Consider the following 26,771-nt stretch of genomic DNA (forward strand, 5'->3'; position numbering starts at 1 on the left):
CCTGTTTCAGTAGTCGTATTTCAAATAATAGATGTAGGATTTAGGATTAAAGTACACTGTGGAAATCCTGTGTGATCCATTTTGGGCTCCATCATTGAAAATATAAACCAAATTACAATAAAGTTCAAAAGAATATCATACTGAACTACTTCAACAAGGACCTTTAAAGGTTTGGAACTCAGCTCTCTGTATTTTTCTGATGGAGCCATAAATAAATCTGATTTGCGCTGTTGCCCTATTTCCTAATTTTTTCCTAGGTAAAAGTTGAGTGAGTTGAGACATGTTTGACATGTTTGCAGATTTAAAAAAAAAAAAAAACATAGCTGTCAGTTTTAGTGTGTTTCTGCTGCATGCTGTTTTTGTCCTGGGTGACGTGTGTCAGCGTAATGCTGTCACCTCATAAATCTCCCTCAGCAGGAAGATGACAGTGAATGATCAGGATCAACTTAGCCTTACCAAGAAGCATCAAGCTCTCTCACGCTACAGCGTTCACTTTTCTGTGAGGGATACTCTACTCACTTGTAGACATGCAACAGACATAATGTTTCATCAGTGCTCCCTACTAATGGTATTGTTTTCATTATTACAACCAGATCAGGACAGTTGTTGCATGACATTTACTAAGACTCTGAACAAAATGCATCGTCTCGCTCTGATTGAATGCAAAATACTGTATGCTTTAGATTTACAGATGACAAAACATTTTTGCTGTATCATTCCCCACATAGCCATCAGTCAGCCAAAGGACATTCTTTCCGTTAACCTCCAGCCTCTGCTGTATGAAAGATCAGCTGTCAGTGAGTGATGGAGATGAAGTTTCCCTCAGACTGTTCTCTGTATGTGAGGTTTTCCAGCCACACCAGATGGACCATGACTTTCTGTTCCCCATAAATCAGCTTGTATCATTTCGTCATGGCACCAATTCAGAGGGAAGATGGATGACTGATACAAGTGTCAGTTGACCTTAGTTAATAGTCACAGTGAAGGATAAGCAGAACGGAGAAGTGCACTAGAACTGTTATGGACCCAGAGTGCGTGTGAGCGTTACAGTGCCTTCATGTGCCGTCTCAACCCAATTGTCAGAATAAATGTTGACATTACATGTTCCTGCAAACCATGGATATGTTATATTTCCACATTATTAGGTAACAGATACGTTGAAACTTTACATTTAAACCAAGCTGTGGTTGATGTGTGATTAGGTACAGACACAAAAACCACTTGGTTAGGAAAATGTTGGCTTAAAATACCTCATTTTGGGGGCACAATCCCAGCAGGAAAAGCAGCAGTGCCTCAGTAAAACCAAGCAATGTCTGTGCCATTATCCTGGTAGAAAACGCAGCAATGTCTCGGTAAAAAACAACTGCTTTTCGTAGCACTATCCCAGTCAGAAAAGTGGCAATGGGTTGCTAAAAACACCCACATTTGGGTTCTACAAAGCTGCAGGAAACACAGCCATGACTCACGAAATCACAACCAGTTTCGTTGTTTGTTGGTCAGAAACAATGGGCTGCAACATCTTTGTATTGTCCATATTGTTTCCCTGTTACGACCAAAAATCTCATCAACACACCAAATTCGGAAGAACAGCATCCCAACTCGGGAGCTAGACCCATCCGAGGAGCACATATACGCATTATTACTGTGCACAACTCAGACCCCAGACTCAGCCATAGCATGCGGTCCCAGCGGAGCCTTGTCTGTCTGTGTGTCAGTGTTTGAGAGGCAGGAGGGAAGAGAGGTACGGTCCTTGAGCTCCTCATATCTGTCAGATAAATTAATCAAACACGTCTCAGTCCACTGGGACGCCTCAGCCTGCATAAGCACTCAGCCGTGACAGACACACTCTGACTGAAGTAAAGAAACATACATGCATGTAAATTTAGGTGTGTAAATCACTATTGTAGTTTATATATCCTTGATATTCTTTATTTGTTGCTTGCCATTGTCTGGCTGGCACTTTTTTTGTGGTGACACCTATGTGCCATGGGAATTTCAAAATAAAGGCGTATCTTAAAGATGATGATATGCATCGATGTTTTCAGTTTGTATCGATGATATTGGATTGTTGATCACTGAATTTATACACCAATTAGACTGATGGATCTTTACACCCTTATAGGGCCGCCCCTGACTAAGAATTATCCTAGTCGACCAATAGTCGTCATTTAGGGCCATTAGTCGACTAGTCACCTGTATGTTTCCAACAGTATTTTATAGTGTATATTTTGGGTGCGGCAATACAATGCTTTGAGTTCAAGGTGTGAGAAAGAATAGTGTCAGTAACATTGTTAACATTGTGCTACATTACAGAGAAAGACAAATGATCAACTTTCCCATATTTATCAGACTGAATATTTACAGAAGAAGGGAAAGATATCGGCTGTGATTGGTTTGTAACGTGACTCCTGTCTGACTGCTGAGCGTGGCCACTTCCTGTGTCTGTCCTTTCAAATTAAATTCCCACAGATCCAGTTATATAGCTTTTGATTTATGTTGACAAGATGCAGCTCCTAATAGAGTTTCACTTTTTTTTTCTTTTTTTTTTTTTCTGAGACTAAGCGACCAATGAAATCTTGCCGACTAATGACCTTTCTGGTCGACAAATCTTTGGTCAACTATTGGGGGCAGCTACACCCACATGTGCAGATGGACACACACAAATACGCATGCAAAGTTTATGTTACCTTTTATGTCCCCCATAACTGTGCGTTCACACCAAATGCGATGGACACGATGAACGCCACAAGTATCCATTCAAAATCAATGTAAATGACGCGATGACACGTGATGTCGCTTTGGGCGATGCGTTTCAGGCGATAAGAGCGACGCGATGAAGCGATGACACGTCCATCGCCTCATCGCGTGTCGCTTGAAGTTGAAAAATTTGAACTTTTCAAGCGACATCGCGTGACGCTCTGCTGCGACATCCAATCAGCGTTGATATCCAACCATTCATAAAGAAATTATAAGCAACTAACCGGAGACAGATGGACAGGCGCTCCGCAGCTGGGATGGAGCGCCTGTAGTTGGTGTCCAGGCGGGAGATCCTCGCACCGATATGGGCCAACAGGTCCTGAAACTGGGCCAGCGTCAGCCTGAAGTACTGCTGGAAACGACCGTCATCCAGACGCAGCTCTTGCAGGAGGTGATGATATTCACCCAGCTGTGTGCGTTTCTGGGGGATATTGTGAGCCCAGACACAGCAGCGTTTGGGTCTCCGATCCAAATCAGATGTCCACAACAGATAAAGAGCAGCTACGGTAGTTAACTCAGCCATGGTTGACGAGAAAATAGTAGGAGGTGAAGAAAATTGCGGGAGGAGGGTTGCGTCATAGCGATTGAAGCGATGAAGCGATAATCAAAAAGGTGACATTTGTGATCAAGCGACGCGATACTCGCGTCACGGGCGATGACATCGTGTCCATCGCGTTTGGTGTGAACGCACAGTTATGGGCGGCACGTTACTCGCGTTACAAATTCGCTTCACTCGCACCCGGTGTGAACGCTACATTACTATGCACTACAGTATATATATGTACTCCTCCATTTATTATGCATAGAGTGTGAAAAGGATTATGGCAAGTGGGAATAGCTTTACTCCCACTCACTACACTGCATCTGAAGTGTTTGCTTCAAAGGCCTGAATTAACACTGTATCTACGCATCTGGCATCAACTCAAACATAAACACACCTGCCATCCTTTAGGCTTGTTGACCAGAGTTTTGACACTGAGTTTGAAATTCCTTGCTTGAGAAGCTTATGTCCTCACAAAGTCCCCTAAAGATCTAAGACAGAGAGAAATGGTCTTGCCAGATCTTGAAAGGGGCCTGTTTGGGCCCACAGAGATGGACGTCCTGCGGTGAGGAGAACATTCTTAGCTGGATTAGAGGCATGTTTGTTTACTGTGGTAGATGTGCTGCTCCATAACGAAGAGGGAGAGGAGAGTATTAAGAAAGGATGAAGAAACTGTACCAACAGTTTATGCAACATTCATAAGCTATAAAAAAAAAAGGCTTGAAAGCGGCGGTGTACAGTATTGTATCAAAGGGCTGAATATTCAACCTGACGTGGGCAGAATCCTGCAGCAAACAAGACTATTGGGGAATTTTTAAAAATGCTTTTCTGACTGGAGCTTAGAGTATCTTGTGCATCAAAAACATATTGAGCAAAAAAAAGCTGCTGCAACTTTAAATGTCTGCCGCCTTTATTATTCTGCTTTGCATTTTTATTTCCATGGCTCTTCTCAGCAGTGAACATGAAGGAAATAAAGCTGGTAGCTCTGAGCTTACGCAACAGAGAGATGCTCATCCTGCTAAAAATATCAGTGCTTATCTGTGTCAAGTATGGCTTTAAAAATTGATGATGCAGTTGGAATAAATTTTGATTTCTGATAAATAGTACTCCATATAGAGTAGTGCTCTTGGCTAACAGAGCTTTCTGTTTGGACCATCACAGCACAGCATACTGTGTCTTAAACACTCAGACAGTGCTGTCTTATTGTATTACTGTTAACAGAGGTCAGATGAAACACGATGTCTCTCTCTTCAGAAAGCTATGAATAGAAAATCTTTTGTTTGCTGCAGTTGCTGCTCTTTTGTGTTTGTGCAAAAGGGCTGCAACTAACAGTTCTTTCCATTATCAACTTATCTGCCGGTTATTTTCATGACTAATTGTTTAATCTATAAAATGACAAAAGATTGTGAAAAATGCTCATCTCAACTTCCCAGTGCCCAAAGTGACGTCTTCAAATTGCTTTTGTCAGACCAACAGTCTAAAACCCATTAAAGGGTTATCATGAACGACAAAGAAAGCAGCAGCTTATCACATTTATAAGTTGGCACCAACAAACATCTGATATTTTTGCTTAAAAAAAAACGATATTGATATTAAAATAGTTAAGGATTCATTTTCTTTCAGTCAACTAACTGGTTAATCGACTAGTATTTGCAGCTTTATTGTGCGGTTTTAGTCCTTGTCATTTCTTGTGGGTGGGTATTTCTGTGGTATAGATGTATTTTTTGGCCGCTGATAAATTATAATTATCTTTAATCTCAATTAACTGTTAACAGCAATATGCCTGTATTGTAGGGGAGTATTTCCGGATTTCCTTGTGTTTTGGCCATGGACTGCAGAAAAATAATGGACATAGTCCCCATGTCGTCTCCCATTGGTTTGTCAGCTCCAGTTTTGAAGCTTTGAGCTTTTGAGCCATTGCCAATTTTGATTTGTGGAACAAGAAATTACCATCTTTTACACTGCCTGTTCTGCCTCAACGTTCTGTATAAAAGGTATGATCACAGGGTGGGGGACAGAGTTGTCTTGCCTTTGAGCCGGCAGCCGAGGTAGTAACAGCACTGAATGGATGTCTGTCTGACAGGGACAGCCGACAGAACAGAACTGTAGATGGAATGGGTGTAATGTTGACGATGTGTTATGTGTGTGACTCACAGCTGGGACATTTGAAGAGAGCTAGAAGCAGTTAGCAGCTAACTCGAAGAAGAACAGCAACCAAAACATGTCCATGAACTGGGGAGCTCCTTGCCCTCCGCACAGAAGTCTAAATTAGCCATCATATAACAGACAGTAAATGATTGTATTGCCATGTTATGCCTTTGTAGTTGTTTATATATTGTTATATGTCACACTAGAGGCCGACACTGTTGTGTTACATGTCATGCTCGTCACACCTCTTTTGCTTTTGGGATGTCAGCTTGCTATAGAAAATCACACACTGAGGCAGCATTATGCCGCTGTTGTTTGGGTCTGTGTAGAAAAGCATAGGCAGCATAAAGAAGCAACTTCTTACCAGTCCTATAGCACGATCTGTGAGTAAAAGGGCTCATATTTGGACAAGAGGGTGGAGCTGTGGCAAGAGGTGGATTTTACTGAGAGCTCACAGACAGCCTGTTACTCAAAGTGGCCACGCCCTTAATTATGCATTATTTTAAGTCTTAAGTACAGTTGTCGTGAGCGGGGAAACTAGACCAAAACTGTATTTTCACCAGGCTACAACATGTTGTAAAGTTGGGCATTGGAACATGGAGGTCTGTAGAGATTTACTCTGTTTCGGAGCCAGCCTCAAGTGGCCATTAGAGGAACTGCAGATTTTGGCACTTTTCACGTGAGCTTTGATTGCCAGATTTCCAAGAGGAGTTCATCATGATTTTCCTGACAGGTGCACACATAAAAACACAACACTGAAGACTGAGTGCCCCTTAAGAAAAACAGATCAGTACAACTGAAAATGACAAGTCATTCTCCACTCCTCGGCTCCTCCATCATAAATATTTAACACATACATACATTGTAAATGAGGGGAAAAAAAACAAGCCCTCTTCTCACTGGCTCTGCACAACTCCTCCAAAACTAGCACACCACCCCCATCTTTTATACACTTGTAGGCACACTCACATACACACACATGCTATTGTTCCCTGCTGAGTGCACTCGCTGTTGACAGAAATGTTGCTGCAAGCCTGGGGTGACCAGCATCTCCTTTCCCTATTTATGAAGACTTTTGTTGGGAAATTGCAGTTGTGATTTTGTTAGGGGGGAGTGGGCACGGGAGACTTTGTGTGAGGTCCCAGGCTGCAAGTTCCCTGAGCAAGAAAAGACAAGAGTTGCACGGTCACCCTCTGCCAAAAATACAAACAGTGCCTCCTCTTCTCCTGCTCCTCTTCCTTCTTTCTTTCTTTCCTCCACCCTCTCCCTCTCTCTCTACTCGCTTGTCTTTTCAGTACCAGTGAGAGGGACGGTTTATCTCACCATTGTTCAGCTGGTATTGGTGAGAGTAAACTGGCTGGCAGCAGTGGGAGGAGGTGTGTTGGTGTGTGTGGCCAGGGAAGCCACTCCCCCTCTGAGCTGATTCCAGTCATCACAGCGATAATGAAGTGCACACGACGCTGCCTGCCCGCCCGCCTGCCAGTGTGACATACTGTCACCGTTTTGGAGGACACGCACACATATTCACACACACTCTCGCAGTCACTCACTGACAGGACACACAGCCTGCCTCCTCACACATGCACACACACGCTCACTCACTCACTCACACAGTCCCGGAGAGGAGTAAAAGAAAAGAAGAGCAGTAGAAGGGAGGAATAAGAAGAATTTTATGTTTTTATCCCTGTGTGACTGACCGGCGCTGGTTTTTCGGTGCTGAGCAGAGACCCAGACACTCAAACACACACTCACCTCTCCCCCGCAGCCACGGATTCTTGGATTAGTCCGCCCCGGTGTGGAGAGTGGGAGTCGCGGAGCGGACCAACATGGGGAACCAGGCGGGGAGACAGGAGGAAACAGAGTCAGGTCTGCTTCTGTTGTATGGTGGTTTGCCTCAGCATCCCTCTTTGTCTGTGTCTGTTGATGTAAAAGGGCAAAGACATACATTTGGTAAATACAATAGATGTGAGTCATGTCAAGTCTGAGTGCATCTCTTGACACGACAAGTCCTGACTAATGAGTACTGACTACGATGCGCACCAACAGAGCACTGACTGATGAGTACTGATTAATATACCCTGGAGTTATAGACGCTGTTTAAACAGGTTTCAAGTTCTGCTCTGTTCTTGTGCCATTATTTAATGTGAGCGTATTCTCACTTTCCGTGCGTGTAATTACTGATCTCTTGTGTTGTGTTTCTGTATTGAGTCAGTACAGGTTTGTGTGTGTAAATGCGTTTGCACCTGCGTGTAGATATCGGGAGTCGGGCGGGGGGGAAAGTGCTGAGTGAGATTTGCTTGACAGTAAGCATGAGGGGAGCTGCCAGATGAGATGGTATCATCAGTCTCACGCTCACATCCCTCTGCTGCCCCGAGCTCACTGCGCCTCAGTAAGATTTCCATTTCAAAGTCCCTCTGAACTGCACTCAGCAGCAACTTCAGGCTCATCCAAAGACAACGAAGCTCTGCCACGTCTGTAACCTCTCTGAATTACTTCAACAAAACCACCATTTGCATGGTGTGAGGCAGATAAGCAATATTGTCCATGAATATCACGAAAACGATATTACTTGTAATAAATAAACAGATATTGGAGTGTACTCAGTTCTGCCTCATGCTGCTGAAATACAACAACATATTTCCAACATTCTTTTACAGTTAAAATGCCTTATAGTGATCAATCCTTGGATAAAAAGCTTTGGACAGAATCAATCTTATACAAATGCTAGGAATGTAACAATACTAAAAACTCACAGTACAACATTATCATAATGAAAAGTCCACAATAAACAATAATTATCTCACTATTTAAAAAGATGACTCAAAAAGAATAAATGATAAATCTGATGTGCTACTATCATTGTGCCCCCTGCAGTTCAGAGATACAATCAGGGCATGACAATCAGCTTTAAAAATATGAATGAATAATTACAAAAGACATTTAGTGTAGCTGTAATTGACTTATTTTACAAAGTCTCGAAAAAGACACTGAAGTTCAAGGCTGGATTACAAAACATCTGAAAGGAATAGGATCACATAAAAGGCCTCTTTGAAACAACATGATGGCTAACGTTAGCTTCTAGGCGAAAACAAACCCCAGTAAGTTTCTCACATGCAGCGTTCCATAGATATTTAATGTTAGTAATATTATGTCATACACCACATCGTCGACCTCAAAGTTAGCCTTTGTAGTGTCCAGAATGTTCGATTTTTCTCATCAGTCCTGTTCAATGCTTAGCGATGAGACAGACGTACATAGCATCCCAGTCCCATGATGATTTTTATCACCATATCGCAAAATACGATATACTGTTACAAATACTGTTTAAATATTTGCCTATAGTAATCTAGTAGTGTGCTTGCAGAGTTTATTTTGGGTCTTTTCATACATGACAACATGAGAAAAAAAAGTACTTTATTTTTGCTTTGTCTTGCGATAACAAGCTAGCTACCCGAGGCTGCAGCTGCTCCATGCACATTGAAATAACGATGGGAGGGAAAAAAGTTATGTTTTTCTCAATGAAAAACATACTGTCTTCGAAGCATATGACAAACTGCCAAAAACAAGCCAATGAGATGCAGCAGTGAAACTTGGTGTTACTCAGGCTACCTTGTGTAGCACTCAAAATGCAAGGAGCAGTCATGGCTGCTGGTGATGCAGACAGGAAAGGAATGTGCACATGTAAAGCACCTGTAGTTGAAGCTCGTGAAATAGACTGATGGGCGGCTGTGGCTCAGAGGTAGAGTGGGTCGGCGAACATCGGCGGTTCGACCCCTGGCTCCTACAGCCTACATGTCAAAGTATCCTTGAGCAAGATACTGAACCCCTGATGCTCCTGATGGCTCCATTGGTGTGTGAGTGTGTTAAAAGGTGGCACCTTGTATGGTAGCCTCGGCCTCCAGTGTATGAATGTGTGTGTGAATGGGTGAATGTGACTCGTAGTGTAAACGCTTTGAGTGGTCAGATGACTAGAAAGGTGCTATACAAGTGCAAGTCCATTTATATAATAGTGGCTTTCACTGTATCGACCAAATTAAACTTTGAACTGAACGCAAAAAAGGCACCAATAAAGAAAAAGTATGATAGTTAGATTTTAAAGTGCAGTTTTCCACTAATACTCTCTTTTAATTAACTCAAAAAAGTACAATATCACAGTCTTTCAAAATGTGTTAATCACGCTAACTGACTTTGCGATGACGATACAAAGGCAATATATCGTGAAGTTGTGTTGTCACGATACTGGAATTTCTAACTTTGATATGATTCTTTCAGTATCACAGGGAAAATTTACATTGAGGGCGAACAATTAAAATTTTTAGCAAAAGGTAAAGATAACAAGGCTATAACGCAATGACGTCAGTGACGATTATTTTTGGTAAGTAGCAGAGACCAGCAGAATGACTGTAGTGAGCATTAACAATAAGAGAGATTGTCAACGCACAGCTGTTACCAGTGTATCGGTACTGTTGAAAATGAGTATTAAAACTGGGTCAAATATTCGGAATTGAAATATTTTTGACACTATTGTGCAGCCCTAATTTACATCTTAATATGTGTACTTGTGTATGTGTGCGGAGCCTCCTCATATTTGTATACATATCTACGTTCACACATACACACACAGAGCTTCATCATATTTTTATGCTGCTATGTGATTTATGTTTGCATGTTTTCATCCCAACAGAAATAGACACTGAATAGACCAGAGCCAGGTGGCTTGCTAGGGCAACAGGCACGGACATACACACACACACACACACACACACACACACCCACAGACACACACACACACACACACACACACACACACACACACACAGTACAGAGAAGTATTTTGTCAGAGGTGGGTGTTGTTAAGCTGCATCACTTCATAGCAGTAGCGAGTGTTGCTTGAAGATAGAGCACAGTAGGCTCAGATTGTAAGGCAGTGGTAGCAAGCTGCTGCATGCTTGAAAAGATTAGCTCCCTGTTTCTTCTCCATGCACACACACACACACACACACACATACAGTATACAGTGCACAGTTAATACATGATACGCAAAACAAAAGATTGTTGAGTGTTTAGTCAAAAAGTTGGAACAAAGAACACCAATATTGCCTCTTATTTCTTTTGCCTTGTCTTAAATCTAACAAATTGTCAGTTACTCAGCAAAACTGGGCTGCTTGTTGATGAATGTTATTCTCAGTACAAAGTAATTATGAGAATGTAATCAGAGGTGGGGAACTTGAATCAAGACTTGACTTCAGTCTGACTCGAGTCACAAATTTGACGACTCGAGATTTGGTTGAATAACTATGATAAAAGACTTAACTTGGTGTTCATGCCTTAAGTCCTAAGTTAGACTTGAAAGGGTTAGTTTCACTTCATCACTTGACTTTTGTCATTAAATATTTGCATTTTCTTGTTATTGAGAGGTTTGATTTTTGAAACATTATTGGGTGATTTCTTGTTACACAAACCTGGCAACCTACTGGGATGCTGCAGACCAGCAGAGGCCAATACACGGGAGAGCTGCCATGGAGGGGGCTAGTCCAGAAATAATATTATTTGGATTCAAAGATTAGCCAATGTTGTCGATGATGGTAGTGAGAAGAGCTCACAAACTGGTGACACAACCGCCACAGTATCCAACTTCACCTGTCACTAAAACTGACTTACACCAGCATTACACCAAATGACTTTTCAAGCACTTTCAGGGTCACAGACAAATTTACAGTGAAACCGCTTTTGCGTCTGGAATCTTCCGTCTATGCCAGGCTTGAGATGCTCGCTCGTTGAGGACTTGGCTCAGATTAATCTGATCCCGTTTGATTAGACCTTCCACATGACTTGTGCTCTATCACAAGTTTTCCATCAGTTGTAGCACATGCACATGATCCTGATCATTTGGGCTGTCTTAAGTCAGTTGATTTCTTGTCATAGCGTTCTAACAAAATCAGACATGTTTAATATTATTGGAAATTTTTAGTCTTGGCTCTTGCAGATTGTGGAGTTCAATGACGTGAACATTATCACCAACCAATAGGCACACTCTCTGTAGCTCCAAACAAGAAGTACCAAACCAGGTAGACAGAAAACATGCAGGGGACTCCATGTAGGGGCAAGAACGTGAACAAGTTTCTGTTCTCTTGGACTGTGGAAAAGGAGGAGAAACTGGTGGCGTTATGGAGTGAACAGAAGTCTGTGTTTAATTTGGCATCTCTCTGATCCACCAGCCGGCGCTTATTTTAGTGAGAAATCCTAATTTTTGAAATGGTTAGCATCTCATTCCCACAATCTCCTCCCAATAAAACAGCTCAGGTAACCAGCAGGGGCTGGTTGTGAGTTAAGGTGACAAAATCCAAAAAGTTTTTGGAGCAAGAAGAGAAGGCGACAAAATCCAAAAAGTTTTTGGAGCAAGATTGGAAATGATCTCCTAAGGATTTTGAGGTGTAGTTTTTTAAAATGCCGACCCTGCAAAATCCCCAGCCTTTGCAGGGAGAGGGTGTCAGACTCTTTTAAAAGTCCTTTCAAAGTCCTCTAGTGTATGGTAGGCATTAGTCTTAACTCTGATTGTTATGGCGGTATGTGTAAGTATGTGGGGTTGCAAATTAAATGAGTCAGAGTAAAATGTTTGCTCAGCCAGTGAAAGAGTATGCCATCACAGTCATACTCTGTGTAATCAATCACACTCTGCAGGCTATGAGAAGTATTTAAACTCAGCACAGCACTCTGTAATCCTCGGCCCATCTTCCCACATGAACCTCCATTATGAAATGAAGCACTCAGCAATATTATTAATTGACTGGTGTATTATTATTATGAATTAGCACTCTCCATTTTCTCAAATGAGCCTCTAAAGTAAATGAGAATTGATCATCAAATGGCTTGATTTTTCATTCTGCCTGCTCATGGCAGGAAGTTATAGATCCTAGGGAGCTAAGACCAAGGACGCACAGAAGCCCTTGATTTTATTTTTCACAAAAATAATAATAAGCATACAGACTTCTAAACCTTTAATTCAATTAGGGTTCATTATCTCTTATCTCTATACAACTCTTTACATAAGCTTTGCTTCCACCCAGACGGTGAAACTGCCAGCTGAGGCTCGTCAGACTGTGAGTTTGGAAGGTAGAATAACAGTTCTGGTGCTGGAAGTAGGGAAAGAAATGTGGGAGCAGGAGGAACTTGTTCAGATTTGATTGATGGTGTTATCTCAGAAGTGGCAGGCTAAGGAGTGAGCTGTCTGCTGCAGTGATAAGGAGGTCGTTATCAGAACCAAATTACACTGAAGGCTACTACACCAAGCCTTCCTGTCTCCTCACTGGCTCAGCAGGAGAGCGGCCAAGACCAGCGCCTGCAGTCAGCATGTTGTTGATGAATTGTCAGTAATATATTGTCCAATAAGAGTGGGTCTATTTTCAGAGCTGCAGCTCAGTCATTTGTACCCATTTGGGCACAGGATCAAAGAAAACATGTTTGTGTAGTGAGGTAAAACGGGTTGTCGTGACGTTCTCATGGTCAAAAATGGGAAATTTCTCCCACTTGTGCTTCCTCCAGAAGTTTGACTGGGATGCTTGAAGGTAGCTGTAATGTTTGAAGATGCTGCCAAAAGCACAGTGTTTTTTTTTTTTTAAAAAAGTGGGGTATGTTATCGAAGTAGCAGTTAGTGTGTTGTCATTGGAATAATATTGATGTTTCTGTCCACACTGCGGCAAAGCAACATTGCGTTTTTATTTTTTATGGGTGCTGGTTCAGAAAGCCAGCAAAGCTCAGACATCTAGCATAAACATGTCTTACATTTTAATACATAATTGTGTGATTAAATGTTGACTTTTTGACCTTTTTATGACTATTTTAAGTCTGGAAAAAAAAATTATGAATAGGGTTTTTCCATTGGCAATTTTGGCTGCACGAGTCAAACCATGCAGCGTTGATTTGTTCTTCCATTGTCAGTTTAAATGTGCCGAGGTGTGCCTGAGGTGGACCGTCTCCAGAGGTGGGGTGAAGGTGCGCCTGAGCCCACTAAGGAGGTAGCGGCAACATCTTGCCGACCGCAGCCAACCCCCTACAATACCCTTCTCTGCCTCAAACAAGCTTGTGTGTGTTGAGACTCATGTCTGTGCAGGAAACCAGAGAGAAAGACATTTTTAAAAGTCTCTTTGTGTTCAGCTCTCAGTATTTTGGTTGCGTCTAACTGAATATCTGTGCTTTGGAGTTTAGCTTTCAGCTTTGTCCGAGTTGTGTTAAGTTACTGCTGATGAAAACTCAACATTTCCTTATTTTGCTGCCTCACAATTCAATTCAATTCCAACCCACAGCCATTTACTGCATGTCATCCCCACTCTCTCTTTCCAGCAAAATAATGTGGGTTTTTTTAGCTGCTTTCAAATGTCATTGACTAAAGACAAGTGCGTCATCAGTTAAAGACACACCTCCAAGCACACAGCACTGTTGTAATGAAGATGCAAATCCCTGTCGTGCTGGGCTGACACACCTATTCAAACCAAGTCAAGCGAAAGCCAGCACACCTGTATGGAAAAGCCCTTTAATAATTTACTTCCACTGAATAAGTTTGTGTTCTAGATGTTTTTTTAAAGCCCCTACCCAGTCATGGCAAACGCACACAGGTGTTTTTTTACTCCATTATTGAGCTCCCCTCAGAACCTTCTGTATGTGTGACTTGATTGACATCTCCCAGACTTTCCTGTCAGCTTTGTTGTCAGGAAGAACTAATGCCTCTGTCACTCTAATTAGAGCATGGAGTTTGGTGACTTCACAGAATTCCCTAATCTAGTCTAATCAAGTAGAATAACTGAAAACTCATGTCTGCACGTGCATAGTCTTCAAAGGTGATCTATTTTATATTGATTTTATTGACCTGCTGACTAGCCCAGATGAGTGCCACTTCAGGGGCCACTAGGCAACAACCTCAGCCAGTTGAGACAGGAAACTGTCGGCATTGGAAGTTTTGTGACATAGTGAGATTTTGCGGGATTTATGACACAGCTACGTAAAATGTTTGCTAGCTAAAAACACGTGTGCTTTGAAGGCAGTTTTTTTTATCGATATCTGCTTGCTCGTCCAGAGAGAGGGCCACTTCTGTGCCACTTGCACTGCATGAACTTGCACAATACTGATGCAGAACTAGTCACCAACCACACTGCTTGAGATTTCTCCTAAGAATGTTGCCACAGACACCCATCTCTTAATACTGCACATGCAAGAGCTTTCACCAGTGGGCCACAGGCTCAGTTACCACCGTGATACGCCATGTGGTGATAGATAGTGACCTAAAATAAATAATATCTTCAAGGTCATTACTTTAAGGCAGTTTTCATCCTTACACACATAAACAGTGCTTGGCTTGGCCTCCTCTCAGATAAGCAGCAACATATCTCAGTTTTTGCTTACTGCTGCCATTAGACAATTATATCACAGAATTGAAAATAACCCTGAGTAGCCTAGCCCCCCCCCCCCATACTGATGTTAGAGTACAGCTGAGATGTTCCTATAAAACACTTCTCATACTGATACTAAATGCTTATCTGTCTGCTGTAACGTCTGGTGAGGCACTGATACACTGTGGCTGCCTGATGGGTACCGCTCCCATGCAGAGCAGGCTCCAAAATCACCACAAGCAACAGGACAGATTATTGTGCTATCTCAACACAATATCAGAGCGAATTGACGTAGACCAGGGATTCAACATGAGGAAGCAAGTTTGTCCAACCTCTGATAGCTGGGGCATCGTGAGGAAGTTACACCAGTCATACTTTCCATGGCAGTTAGCAGTTGGTACAGTAAACACGGTGCTTTGTGTTTGCAGAGGGAGGCGTGTGCTGTTTAAATGTCCTGTTTAACTGGAGACTATAACCTGGACATCAAAGTTGGTACATTATTGCCTTCAGGCCTGAGCTTATAAAGATCAAAATATATAGCAGAGCCTCTCTGAATGCGTGTATAAAATTGTCATCCCAAAAACACTTGGATTGGATCTGACGTGTGTTCAATCATGCATACCAAATCAACCTGATATGGTTTGTCAATCTGTCAGCAGCTGGCTCTGGGAACAGTAATCCTGTGGATGTAGGTTCTGCTGTCTGCTATAGAGCACTGTTTGTGTCTTGAGAACAGCAACACAAAAAAACATCAGTTGGGAACACTGGGTGTCATCTTGTCGATTATGTGTCTTTGTACAGTCAGTCCAGAAAGTGGCACAGTGGAATTCATTAGCACGTCCTCGCAAAAAAGTGGCGTTGGAAGCTCAGTGATGTTGTGACTTCTTGCAGGTTGTATGACACAGCTAGTGTGATAACTTCGTTGATCCTCTTCAATATACGGATCGTCAAGACGGCGGGAATTTCAATGTTAAAATTCCCCACCACATTTTTTGCCCTAGAGGGCTGAAATTAAGCATGGAGGTTGGAGCTATTGCAAATTCATGCTTGTTCTCAAAGTGTCAGTGTCAGCCATGCCATGTTTGCAAAGACAGAAAGTTGCTTCATTTTGGTTGCCGGTTGTGTCCTGTGCACAACCAGCAAACAAAAACAATCCCAAATAGGTCATTTTGTAGTCTTTTCTACAACAAACAACTGAAAATGGCATGCTGGGATCGTTGGGCTGACGGTGGGCAGATGAAATATTTTAACAGATAGTCTGGGGTTAGGTACCAAATTTGGACCGAATTACATCGGTACTGTAAGTTACTGATTCATGTTAAATATATCTGTGCCAAATGTCAGTGCCTTACGCCGGATTTCCACTGGATGCGTGTCCGTTGCGGAACAGCAGCGCTGGTTATCTGCTGCGTGCTCCGCCGTCCGTCAATATCCACCGCTGGCTGCGTTTACTGTGCGGAGCAGTGCAGCTCTGCCGGAAGACATCTCAATGCACTGCCATGATTATATCTCCTCGTCCATGGTGTCAACGGGGTGAAATGACGTCTGAAAACCTCTGAACTGTTGACTTCAGGCCTGGCTCTGCCCATTATGTAGTTTTCAAGGTGTAGTGCAGGGAAATATGATCCGCCGTGAACACTGTGTATTTTATTTTGAAAATTAACCAGATGTTTTATTTTGTTTCTGTGCACGACTTCCTGCCCCGCACGATCTGCTCTGTGCTGAATTGCTGCGTGGTGCTCCGGCGTCCAGCAAAAATAGAAGTCCTGCGTATCTGTTGCGGAGGGCTCCGGAGTGCCGGAGCTGAGACGGAGCCGGAACGCAGCACAGCCGCAGCCGGTGGAAACACACACGTTGACTAGAATTGAATCCTATCGGCTCCACTGCTGTGCCGGAGCGGAGACGCAACCAACATGCATCTGGTGGAAATAGGCCATTAGAGTGCATCTGGGTGAAAACTACAGGCTTAGACAAGAGGCAGAAGTGCCGAAAAGTGCCTCGAAGCCTAGAAGCTGGCCATGAAGCTCTGAGGCCAGCAACGGAGCTTCATTGAGCTGCCAGATTCAACTTCAGACAGAGGGTGGCATGGTCCCACAGCCGGGAGGCTGGCTGCAGAGCTTCACGGCTGCTATACATCGGCTGCTACATTGGCTGCTTTGTCACCTTCCCACGGAGCCAAAAGTATAAGTGCAGTGCAAATCGGCCATGATGTTTTTGCTGTCTGGTCTATCTTCTTTTCTATATTATTTTAGTAATAGCCTACTATCACTGCTAGATGAGCAGACAGACACACATAGACACAGAGACAGAAGAGTAGCTTTATGTGTGATTAGAAAAGAGCAGAGGAGAATAATTGCTTCTTACTTTACTACATCACCCCTCCAGCTTGTTCAAAAACTACATTTTTTGTTATTATAAGTTAAGAACAGAATAAAGGTACCATTGGGTACTGAATTCCAAGCACTGGTATCAGTAAAGGTTCAAACGTGAATGGGGCTCAACCCTGGCTTTGAAGCAATTCATGAATTTACTTTGCCTTTTCTAAAATGTTGCTTTTCTAAACGCTGGTGAGACTGAGCCCTTCTGTAATATCGGTTGCTTCTCTGTTGTTTATGTTGTAAGCTGTGGTCAGTGAAAAGGGAGCCACAGTACCTAAATGTTGCTTGAGATTAGAGGCTGATGTTGTCTGTTCTTTCGCAAAAACCCCTATTTGCAGCTTAATCTTTCCATAGGGTAGGTTTCTTAAAATCCTTTTTGTGGTCAATCCAGGAAAGTAGATCACAGCTTAATACATCTTAAGTCTTGTAACATTTATTCCAAAGGTAAAGGGCCTAAAATGGAAATCATCAGAAGTTTAAAACTAAGTTTAGCAATACAACCTGTTACCCATCACACACGCTGATCCTGTAAACCTACAATCATGTAAAATGGCATATTATTATTCCTTCAGTGAGTCCTGTGTTAAACTGTTTTCCATTTGGAGCATGAAGAAATTCTCCCTCCCAGTTGGCTGGCTCACGGTCCATGCTATTGGATGTCTCTGTAGGGTTTTGGCTCCATAAGTAGTGTAAAGCGGAGTGGATCAGCATAAGGATGCTGTGTTAAAAGTCATCCCATGCAGGCCAGTTAAAATGATTCAATCAAAATGATTAAAGGAGCCAAAGAACCCGGGCCAAGTGGCCCTCTGTGGCTTGCCAGCTCTCATGCTGCACTTTCATGCCGTGCTGCAGAGGAAGCACAGAGCTGTTCACTTTTCAGGCTGATACAAGCATCTCAGCTTAAACACACAATTCTTCACAGTCCTGCATGCTGACTGTTTTTGAAAAGGCAGGGTGGAAGGTTTGCCTGGTCAGTTGTAGGTACGATTGATTAGCATGCCGCCTGCTGACAAGAGAGGCACAGCGATGACCTTAAATATAAGGGTGTGTTTCTGCACATCAGTCAGTCTGCATTAATCTGTCAGTCTTCAGTCTTTTACTCATTTTTTTTCCATGGCAGTAAGTTTCTTTTTAGAATAGCCATAACCCAAACATTTTCTATGATTTGATAAATTTTTATTATTTTCTTCTGGTGGTCGAGTAATCCCAAAAGAAGAAATATCACCTTAGCCACTGGGGCTGGGACGATATGCTTATTAAATACTATCAACATACTTGGATGCTAATTTGATATGTATTGTGATTTTCAAGTATCGCTACTCGATATTACAATTTATTGCAATATTTGTTTACTTTTTTAAGACGAGACCATGTGGAAAAGTTGAGTCATACACTTCCAGAGTCTGTATGTCATGAGACATATTTCGAAAAATACACGTCTGCCAGTCCTTCTTTTGTTTTTTTGATGTTTTACAATTTTTTCACTCTTTCTGTCAATTACACACAGGTCCGAACACACACATGCACAAACAGGACCTATACATGCACTAAGTGGAGAGATGTCAGAGTGAGGGGACTGCCTTGGTCAGGCGCCCTGAGTGGTTGGGGGTGTTTGGTGCCTTGCTCAAGGGCACCTCGGCAGTGCCCAGGAGGTGAACTGACACCTCTCCAGCTACCAGTCCACGCTCCATATTTGGTCCGGACAGGCGACCCTCCGGTTTCCAACCCAAGTCCCTATGGATTGAGCTACTGCCACCCCCTCAGCAGTATTTGGTACTTCTGCTTAGAAACGTTGCAAGGAAAATGTCATTGTACATTTGAATATTTAAGAAATATATATTTTAAGTAGGGCTGGGCGGTATGACCTAAAATTTATATCACGGTATAAATCGAATCCCTTCACGGTAACGGTATATATCGTGGTATAAATTTAAGTGTAAAAGTTATAATAGAAGTGTTTCTGGGGCGTTGGTGGCTTGGTGGTAGAGCGGGCGCCCCATGTACAGGGCTGTTGCTGCAGCGGCCCGGGTTCGGGTCCAGCCTGTGGCCCTTTGCTGCATGTCTCTCCCTCTCTCTCTCCCCCCTTCACGCTTCACTGTCCTGTAGATTGAAGGCAAAAAGTGCTCATAAAAAAATATCTTTAGAAGTGTTTCTGAATGGGTTTTGTAGTCCCTTAGCAAAGCTAAATTGATAAAAAAAAAAACAACAACAACAAAAGCAAAGATATAATGTATTTTTTAGAGCATTTATTGTGCAGAATGCAGATCTCAAAACTCAAAATTAAAACCCAGTATTCTATGGTGCAAAATGTCCCCTGGGATCTATATGAAAGGGTAATTTCCTTCTTTTAGCAAAATCCTAAATGACTGAGTTGTGTTTTTTCCACCTGGACCTCTATGCTCTGCCATTTCTCCTCTAATCATCACACTGTAACCTGTGACAGGCTGCTATGATACCACAACTATCACACATTCACATATGGAGTTTTTTGTGGAGCCCCTAGCGTCACATAGGTTTACATTACCAAAGGTTTATGACAAACTCTCTTGCCGAAAACCAACTCCTGTGTGCGCACGGCGAGAGAGGAGAGGGAGAGACGCTGTGCTGCTGCCAGAGGAGACACTGAATGAGTTCCCTCTGAGCGGTAAGTCGCTAAAAGAGTCTGAGAAGTCCGGGGCTGTTCATAAGACATTAACTCACTCACTCACAAGTTCTCCAGCAACACATGTTGCACGTGCTACGCTAAATCACGGACGTGAACCAGCTCCTCTTGCTTCGCTGTCTCTGTGCTCGCAGCCATTTTCACACTGAGGCAGGTGCGATGACGTCATCAACGATAGGACGGTAAAGCGCAAATCTCTACCGTGGGCCAAATTTATATCATTTCTACCGTCTACCGCATATACCGTGCAGCCCTAATTTTAAGTTAACTTAGCTACTCCTGCTCATCAAGCTAGTGTCATAAAAATTAATAAATAAGAAAATAGAATTAAAAAATAATTAATAATAAACATGAATCTCAGACCGTTCGCTATTTTCTGCTTTCTCACTTCCATGCTGTTTTTCTTAAAACGGAAATGGTGTCATGTTACTAATAGCTTACAGCAACAAAAGTGGTTCTTTCTACCTCTGCATGGACTGAAATAAATGAACACTTAAATGAATGGATTTTTTCCAACCCATACTGAGCATATTTCCCCGTGTATCCTGCATACCAGCTGCTGAAACAGCAAACCATGTCCTGACTCCCATTATATATGTTGTTCTTTTGAACATAAACTTGTTTTCTTTATGCAGCGAAGGTTTTGCAGTGATATGATTACATATAGAATAGTTTGATTAGAGCTCACTGTGTTATCGAATGATATCAGACAGTAGCACCTCCATTTAGCTGATGGCAGAAAGAAAGATCTGTTGCAGTAAGAAAAAGCTGGACACAAAGGTATACAACCAGCTCAGACCTGTTTCATGTTATTGGTTAAAAAAATTGCCAAAAACTGTGATAAAATACATTCAGTTTTATGGGTGTTAAAGTCACGGCATGTTGACTTATTTTCTTCTAATGAGTCTCAAATATTTAACCAAAGGTTTGTTTTATTTTGGAATTTGTCTTATCCCAAGTGCAAACAGCCAATCAGAGATGGGTGTTAGACTGTTGTCTGCAGCTTTATGATGTAGTTAAATATATCAGGTGTACACAGCTTTGTGTTTGGCATTGCTGTAGGGAGCTTCTGCAGTTTTGTATTATCTGTTTGCTTGTTTATTTATCTCCTTTCTTATGATGTCAGGTCCTAGACCGGAAGCCGAGTCAGAGAATCCAGCTGCTTTTTGGAAATATCGTGTAGGATGTTTCCATGCTGGATACACAAAGCATGTTCTACATGTGTAGCTTGGTTTGCAGTCGTTTATAGAACCTTAGCGCAATGAACAAACACTTTAATACTCAAAAGGGTGTCATGGTTTTCAGCAGCACATTTGTGATGCAGCTTACCATCCAGGCTAATCTCTGCTCAGTCACTGTGGCAGTCATGGAGCCTCGCTTCTGTCTATCCTCCACTCCAGTAAGAGGAAAGGAATGCCTGTGAGTCTGACTGATGGGCGCCTGTTGACCTATTTCATGCCCTGACAGTTGGACAACAGGAAGGCCAGACACACAGGCCATGTTCTGTGTCTCTCCTCTTCACTTCCACCTGACTGAAAAACTGCACACCACATTTCCTGGAACACAGAGGGGAAGACAGAGGAGTGGCAGGGAGAGATTCCCATCCGTAGCTTTGTTTGTGATGATGACGAAGCCAGTGCGTCATTTCAGGTGCCAACTCTCTGACACTTGACCACCTGCACTCATTAATTCATCATGACTCCTCACCCGGGACCCCTCCTGTTCTGTAAATTGAAGACTGTGTGCACTTTGCTCACAGTGCACTCTGTCACCTCTTGGCTGGCAGTCAGGCTGGCCGCAGTTAACTGGCTGGTGCTGGACGGCATCCAGCCACACAGCTCCTGCTGTGATTTGAAAGCTTATCTTCATTAGAGAGAAAGAAGCCAGCACTGTGCATTACTGTGATCAGGGAGCTGACTTCCCATGGAATAACTGAATGCCTTTGGATTACTGGAAGTCAGTCTGCGTAATTCATTTGGATAATTAGTTAATGTAAACAACACAGTCATTTAATATGCTCAGTCTCCTCAGACGGGTCTATTGAAGTTGGCAGCAAGTCTGTTTTTAGCTACTGTCTAAACACAAAGGCTGGGTATCAGTACTTGATAACTTCAAGGTATTCACTAAAAATAATCCAGTTTCAACTTCTGCAGTCAAACGATACCTGCATTCAATCCTTGTGGTTGCCAGATCTAGAAAACAAGCATTCTTTGATTTAATGTGGCACGTGATTGGCCCATTGCCACAGCAGCTATAATTCCAATCTCGGAACCCATCGGCTTTAGGTTCGACGACAGTAAGCCTTTGAGGGCGAGGACCAATATTTCTGGCTGATCCGGTATAGCCAGCAAATATCCGAGGTAAGACTTCTTTCTTTCTTCATTATGGCTGTTCTATATAAACACATATCTGCATATGAATGCAGCTATGTTTTTTGATAAAGCTAATATAAAGCTAAATCATCATCACACGATGGCTGATGGGTTCCCAAATTAAATTTCGGCAAATGCGCTTCGCTCCATACGGACTGTTAATTTGCTGTTCAAACATGATTGGTCAGTACTACTCAGATGACAAACAAAGTAGAAATGGAAACCAAAACACTATAGATACCAAAATCTCGTTTCATCACCCACAGATTCTGCAGTCTGTGGTGTGGAAGTTGAGCATGGTGTATTTGAGGGAATTGGCAGACCAGTGTGGCGAGATGTCACCAAATCGTACCTGTAGCAGAAAAAAAGGAGTGTCTATTTGCAGCTTTTTGGCTATTTACACCCATCCCTCAACACGTTATTATGGATCCCACTGTGTACTGTGATTGGTTAGTACTCGTCATGTTGACATTCCAGGGTCAGGAATGGTTAGGATTAGGGCACAGGCGTCACGGTTAAAGCTAGTACTAGCCAAAAAGTGAAAAATTTCTGAGATAAACTCAGGAACATACTGCCAAAAAGCCAGGTGACATAGTTTAAAGAGCGACGCAGTCCATGGAGGGAGGAAGATGTGATGGATGAATGGGTCAAGCACAGGACTTTTACACAGGAGACTGGGGTTTGTGTCCCGAGTCAGTATTCGCTTATTATTTTTAGACTTAATTGACTTTTTGTCTTCAGTTTTTAGGATGTATAAATGCACACTGTGTGCATTAACTTTTGCAGAATAGTTGAATAGACCTGTTCATGATAACCTCATATTTCAACATTGCTCAATGCCCAGGAATATACACCCAGGTGTGAATAGCCGCATTGGATATTTATACACCAGGTGGTAATTGCATTGTTGGCTATGAACACCTGGATTTAGGAAGTATCTGCCAAAATAAAAGGTATTGAATGAAGTACTCTGTTGGTATTGTTATCACTTGAAGAGTACTAGCATTGTCATATTTTTAAACGATACCCAGTCCTACTAAACACTGTCATTGTTCATGAGAAAATTCCTCATCTAGAACAATTGACTACGCCTGTAGTGTAAGCAATGAAGGAAGAAGAAGTACAAAACACATCATCTGACAATGTTCTCTCTCACTGGGGATTTTTTTTTCACTTTCTTCAGAAGTGATGTTTGGCAGTATTTGCACTTTGCTATCAATAAGAGCTAGACTCCTTCGACTGCATAAGGATTTATTCCCCGCTAGAGGAGGAAAGCTTCTCTGTGAGCCAGTTAACTGTCCATTGCACTTCTTTTCACAGATTTAGTGCTTCTTAGAGGAAGCTATAAATGGTCCTGGACCTGAGCCGGCCTACATCAAAGACAGCACTAAATTAAGACTAAGCTAACTCTTAACCACCTTGGCCTTTGAAATTTTAGTCGTGATTGTGAAAGAAAGATTTGCACACTTACAATGGAAAGAAGTGGCTGTAAGGGCCATAAGGAAATGTAGTTCCTGTGCCCTCTTGGACACACACACAAATTGTTTAAAAAAAAATCCATCCATCCATCCTTCATAGCTTTAACGATACCCAAAAGTCACAGTTCAGTGCAGCGACAAAACAACAACAACAAATGCATAAAGGCATACTTCTTGTGATTTATTTTGAACAGACAGTAGTGCAAGTGTCAAAGACGGACACAATCTTCCTGCTGGGGACCAAGGTAACATTTTTCCTACTAGAAGCATCTGTAGACTATTGTCATTATAAAAATGAGGAACATTTGAACCCCAAAAGACAGCAGGTCACAAAGAAACATCTCTTATGATATAAAACTAAAAATACCAAAATATATCTGTTATTGATAAAATAAAACTTTGGCATGAAGAGTTTCACTTAGTTCTAGCTTGGCTATATTCAGAGCACCCAAACATTGATCATCCTGGTGAATGTGCATTGGGATATTGAATGTGTTTCCATTCACAGACTCTACAACAATGAGCAATGTCAACGCACCACTCTTGTCTTCTGACTGGGAACCCGCAGACGGGTCCTTCAGCTCCATTGTTTAATTTATACTGGGCATAGTGTGACTGACTCACACTGCAGTCTCCTTATTGTGCTGACCTTAGCACCTGCTGGTAACAGCTTATGGCTCAAAGTTTCTGGGGCTGAACCTGAGCTCGTGAACTTTGGTTCCACATGCATCAATCTCTACTGTGTATTCTGTATGCACCAGACTGTGAGTCGCCTTGCCATCCATCTATCATCGACTTACCTGGGGCAGGGTTGCAGGTGCAGCAGGCTTAACAAGGTATCCCAGATGCCCCTCTCCCCAGCTGCCAGTTGGACGTACCCAGAAAACCTCCAATGGCAGGCGACCAGGAGGCATCTTGATTAGATGCCTGAACCACCTCAGCTGGCCCCATTCGATGAGAGGGCTCTAATCCGAGCTTCCTCTGGATGTCCGAGCTCCTATCTCTCAGGCTTATCCCAGTCACCCTACAGAGGAAAGTCATTTCGGCTTTTCATATCTGCAATCTCATTCTTTTGGTCACCATCCAAAACTCATGACCTAAAGGGGAAGGGGGCAGAATGTAGACTGACTGGTAAATGTACAAAATTTCCACACCCACAACTTTGATGTAGTGTGTGAACAACTTTGATGTAGTGTGTGAACAACTTTGATGTAGTGTGTGATAACAGCTTAAAGGCCCAAATCGACTGAAAGCGATAACTGGTGTGCCTCACTTGACACGCGTCATTTGGTGCTCCTATGGCGCACTGCAGGCATCAGATTTGAAATGCAGACAACACCAAAGAACCTCAGCAATTTTGTAAGGGTTCATATCCACACAGGGTGTAAAGCCTGCAACTCCCCACCAGTCGGTTAGAACTGAAGAAGCCTCTTGGACAAGATGTGTAACGTCTTTAAGAAACTCCATGACCTGGATGACTGAGAATCTTCACCAATGTGGTGGCTATTTATATGTAGGCTGGCAAAACTTCAATAAAATTAGGTGCACTTTAACAGGTGCGGGTCAGATGCTTTTGGTGCGTTTTGGCCTTAAATCTTGAAAATTCGTCCAAAATACTCTATGGCTGTGTTATTAACTGGTCGTTTCTTTGCTCTTTTGTCTTAATTGTGTTTGGCTTAGTTGTATGGTGAAGAAATTGTTGGAAAACATTAGGCAGGCAATGTAATTTACAGCAGTGCTACGCGCTAATGCACTTACCCACATTCTGTCCTGGGAGTCTTTTGAAGGTGGCCACTGAACAGCTTGACTTGAGCAGTTGGAGGTTAATTGCCTCTTTCAGGGACATCTCAGCTGTAGTGTCTGAGGAAGGGAAGCACTTCTGTTAGTCTCCCTTTCTCCGCTCTTCAATACAACGTCATCATTTATTCTACATTTAATAGACTGTTTCTGGTATCTTTATTAGTACTCTGGGCTGATCCAGTGTCATGTTCAACTTTAGGTGTCTTCCTCTGCCCTCTGTGTGTAGGTTTAAATAGAGTCTAAGTCTCTGTCTCCAGTGTCTGGCACGTGATGATGTGAAAATTGATATAATAAACGTTCTGCAGCTGCTCTGTTGGTCTTGGAAACAGGTTGTTTCACTGGGGTGGTATTTTTTATCTACCAGAGATGTACTGATACACTGTCAGTGGTGGCTAATGTCAGCTTTATATAACAATATTGTTTTTGGTCTAAGATAATATTTGGCCAACTTTGGCAACCTCTTCATAAGCTTTCTTTCTAGAAAGAAGGCTTATAAAAATGTCAGTTCAACTATCTGACGCTGTACTCTTGTGACTGTTTCTTCCTCTTTAGGATCCGGCTGTCTGTGCGGACTCCTGGCATCTAGACTGGTGTCATGTCTCTGTACACGTTAAGCAGCTGCGGTGATGTCATGGTTAAAGAGGTGGGCGATCTAAAGATGAGTGAGTTCATGTGCTCCATCTGGGTTTTATTCACTCAGAGGAAAACAGAATATGATGGAACAGCAAATGAAAGTCCCGCTCTTGGCATCACTCATCCTTGTGGGACCGGACTGATCTTAATCACATCGGACTGTCCTGTCTGTCTCTAACAAGGACCTATTGTCCCCGTCTTTATTGCCACCTATTATGAGAATATGACAAGTGGTTGTGAAATATGCGCGAGCTGTGAGGTGTTTCATTCTTTCTCTGGCCATGTCTGGGTGATGCTTCCTGTAGTGCATAGTAAACAGTCATTTAGAGCACACAGTGCTGATTTAGTGTTAACATCTTCCATGTGACAGTACATAATTTAGGAGTGCATGCTGCCCTCATTCTGCCAGTCATGGCTTCATCCTCTGTGAAGTGCACAGAAAAGTGACTGTTGATTTTTAATGGCACGCACTTTGTCAAGTGCAGCTCTGTCCAGTCACAAATTCATCTAACTGATTAGGATGAAGTGCGGCATTTGTTAATGTGAATTTAAATGGCAGCGTCCTGTCAGTCCAAACACGTTGAGTTCTTTTTAAACAAGGGCTTTTAGCTAAATCTCA

The 26,771-nt window shown here is 42.5% G+C and overlaps 1 protein-coding gene across 4 annotated transcripts in view; it reads left to right on the forward strand.

The window, feature by feature from the left end:
- Positions 1 to 26,771, forward strand: part of specc1 (sperm antigen with calponin homology and coiled-coil domains 1) — a 145,950-nt gene that overhangs the window by 41,546 nt on the left and 77,633 nt on the right. Inside the window, exon 1 of one of the 4 annotated variants that reach the window (XM_033645762.2) lies at positions 6,891 to 7,312. The exons of the other annotated variants lie outside the window; for them this stretch is intronic. Coding sequence (XP_033501653.1) covers positions 7,273 to 7,312 — 40 coding nt within the window. The 5' untranslated portion in view covers positions 6,891 to 7,272. Of the gene's footprint in view, positions 1 to 6,890; positions 7,313 to 26,771 lie in introns of those variants that run through there. 4 annotated transcript variants of the gene reach the window in all.

This window comes from Epinephelus lanceolatus, chromosome 11 (assembly GCF_041903045.1).
Source record: "Epinephelus lanceolatus isolate andai-2023 chromosome 11, ASM4190304v1, whole genome shotgun sequence".
Lineage (NCBI taxonomy): Eukaryota > Metazoa > Chordata > Actinopteri > Perciformes > Serranidae > Epinephelus > Epinephelus lanceolatus.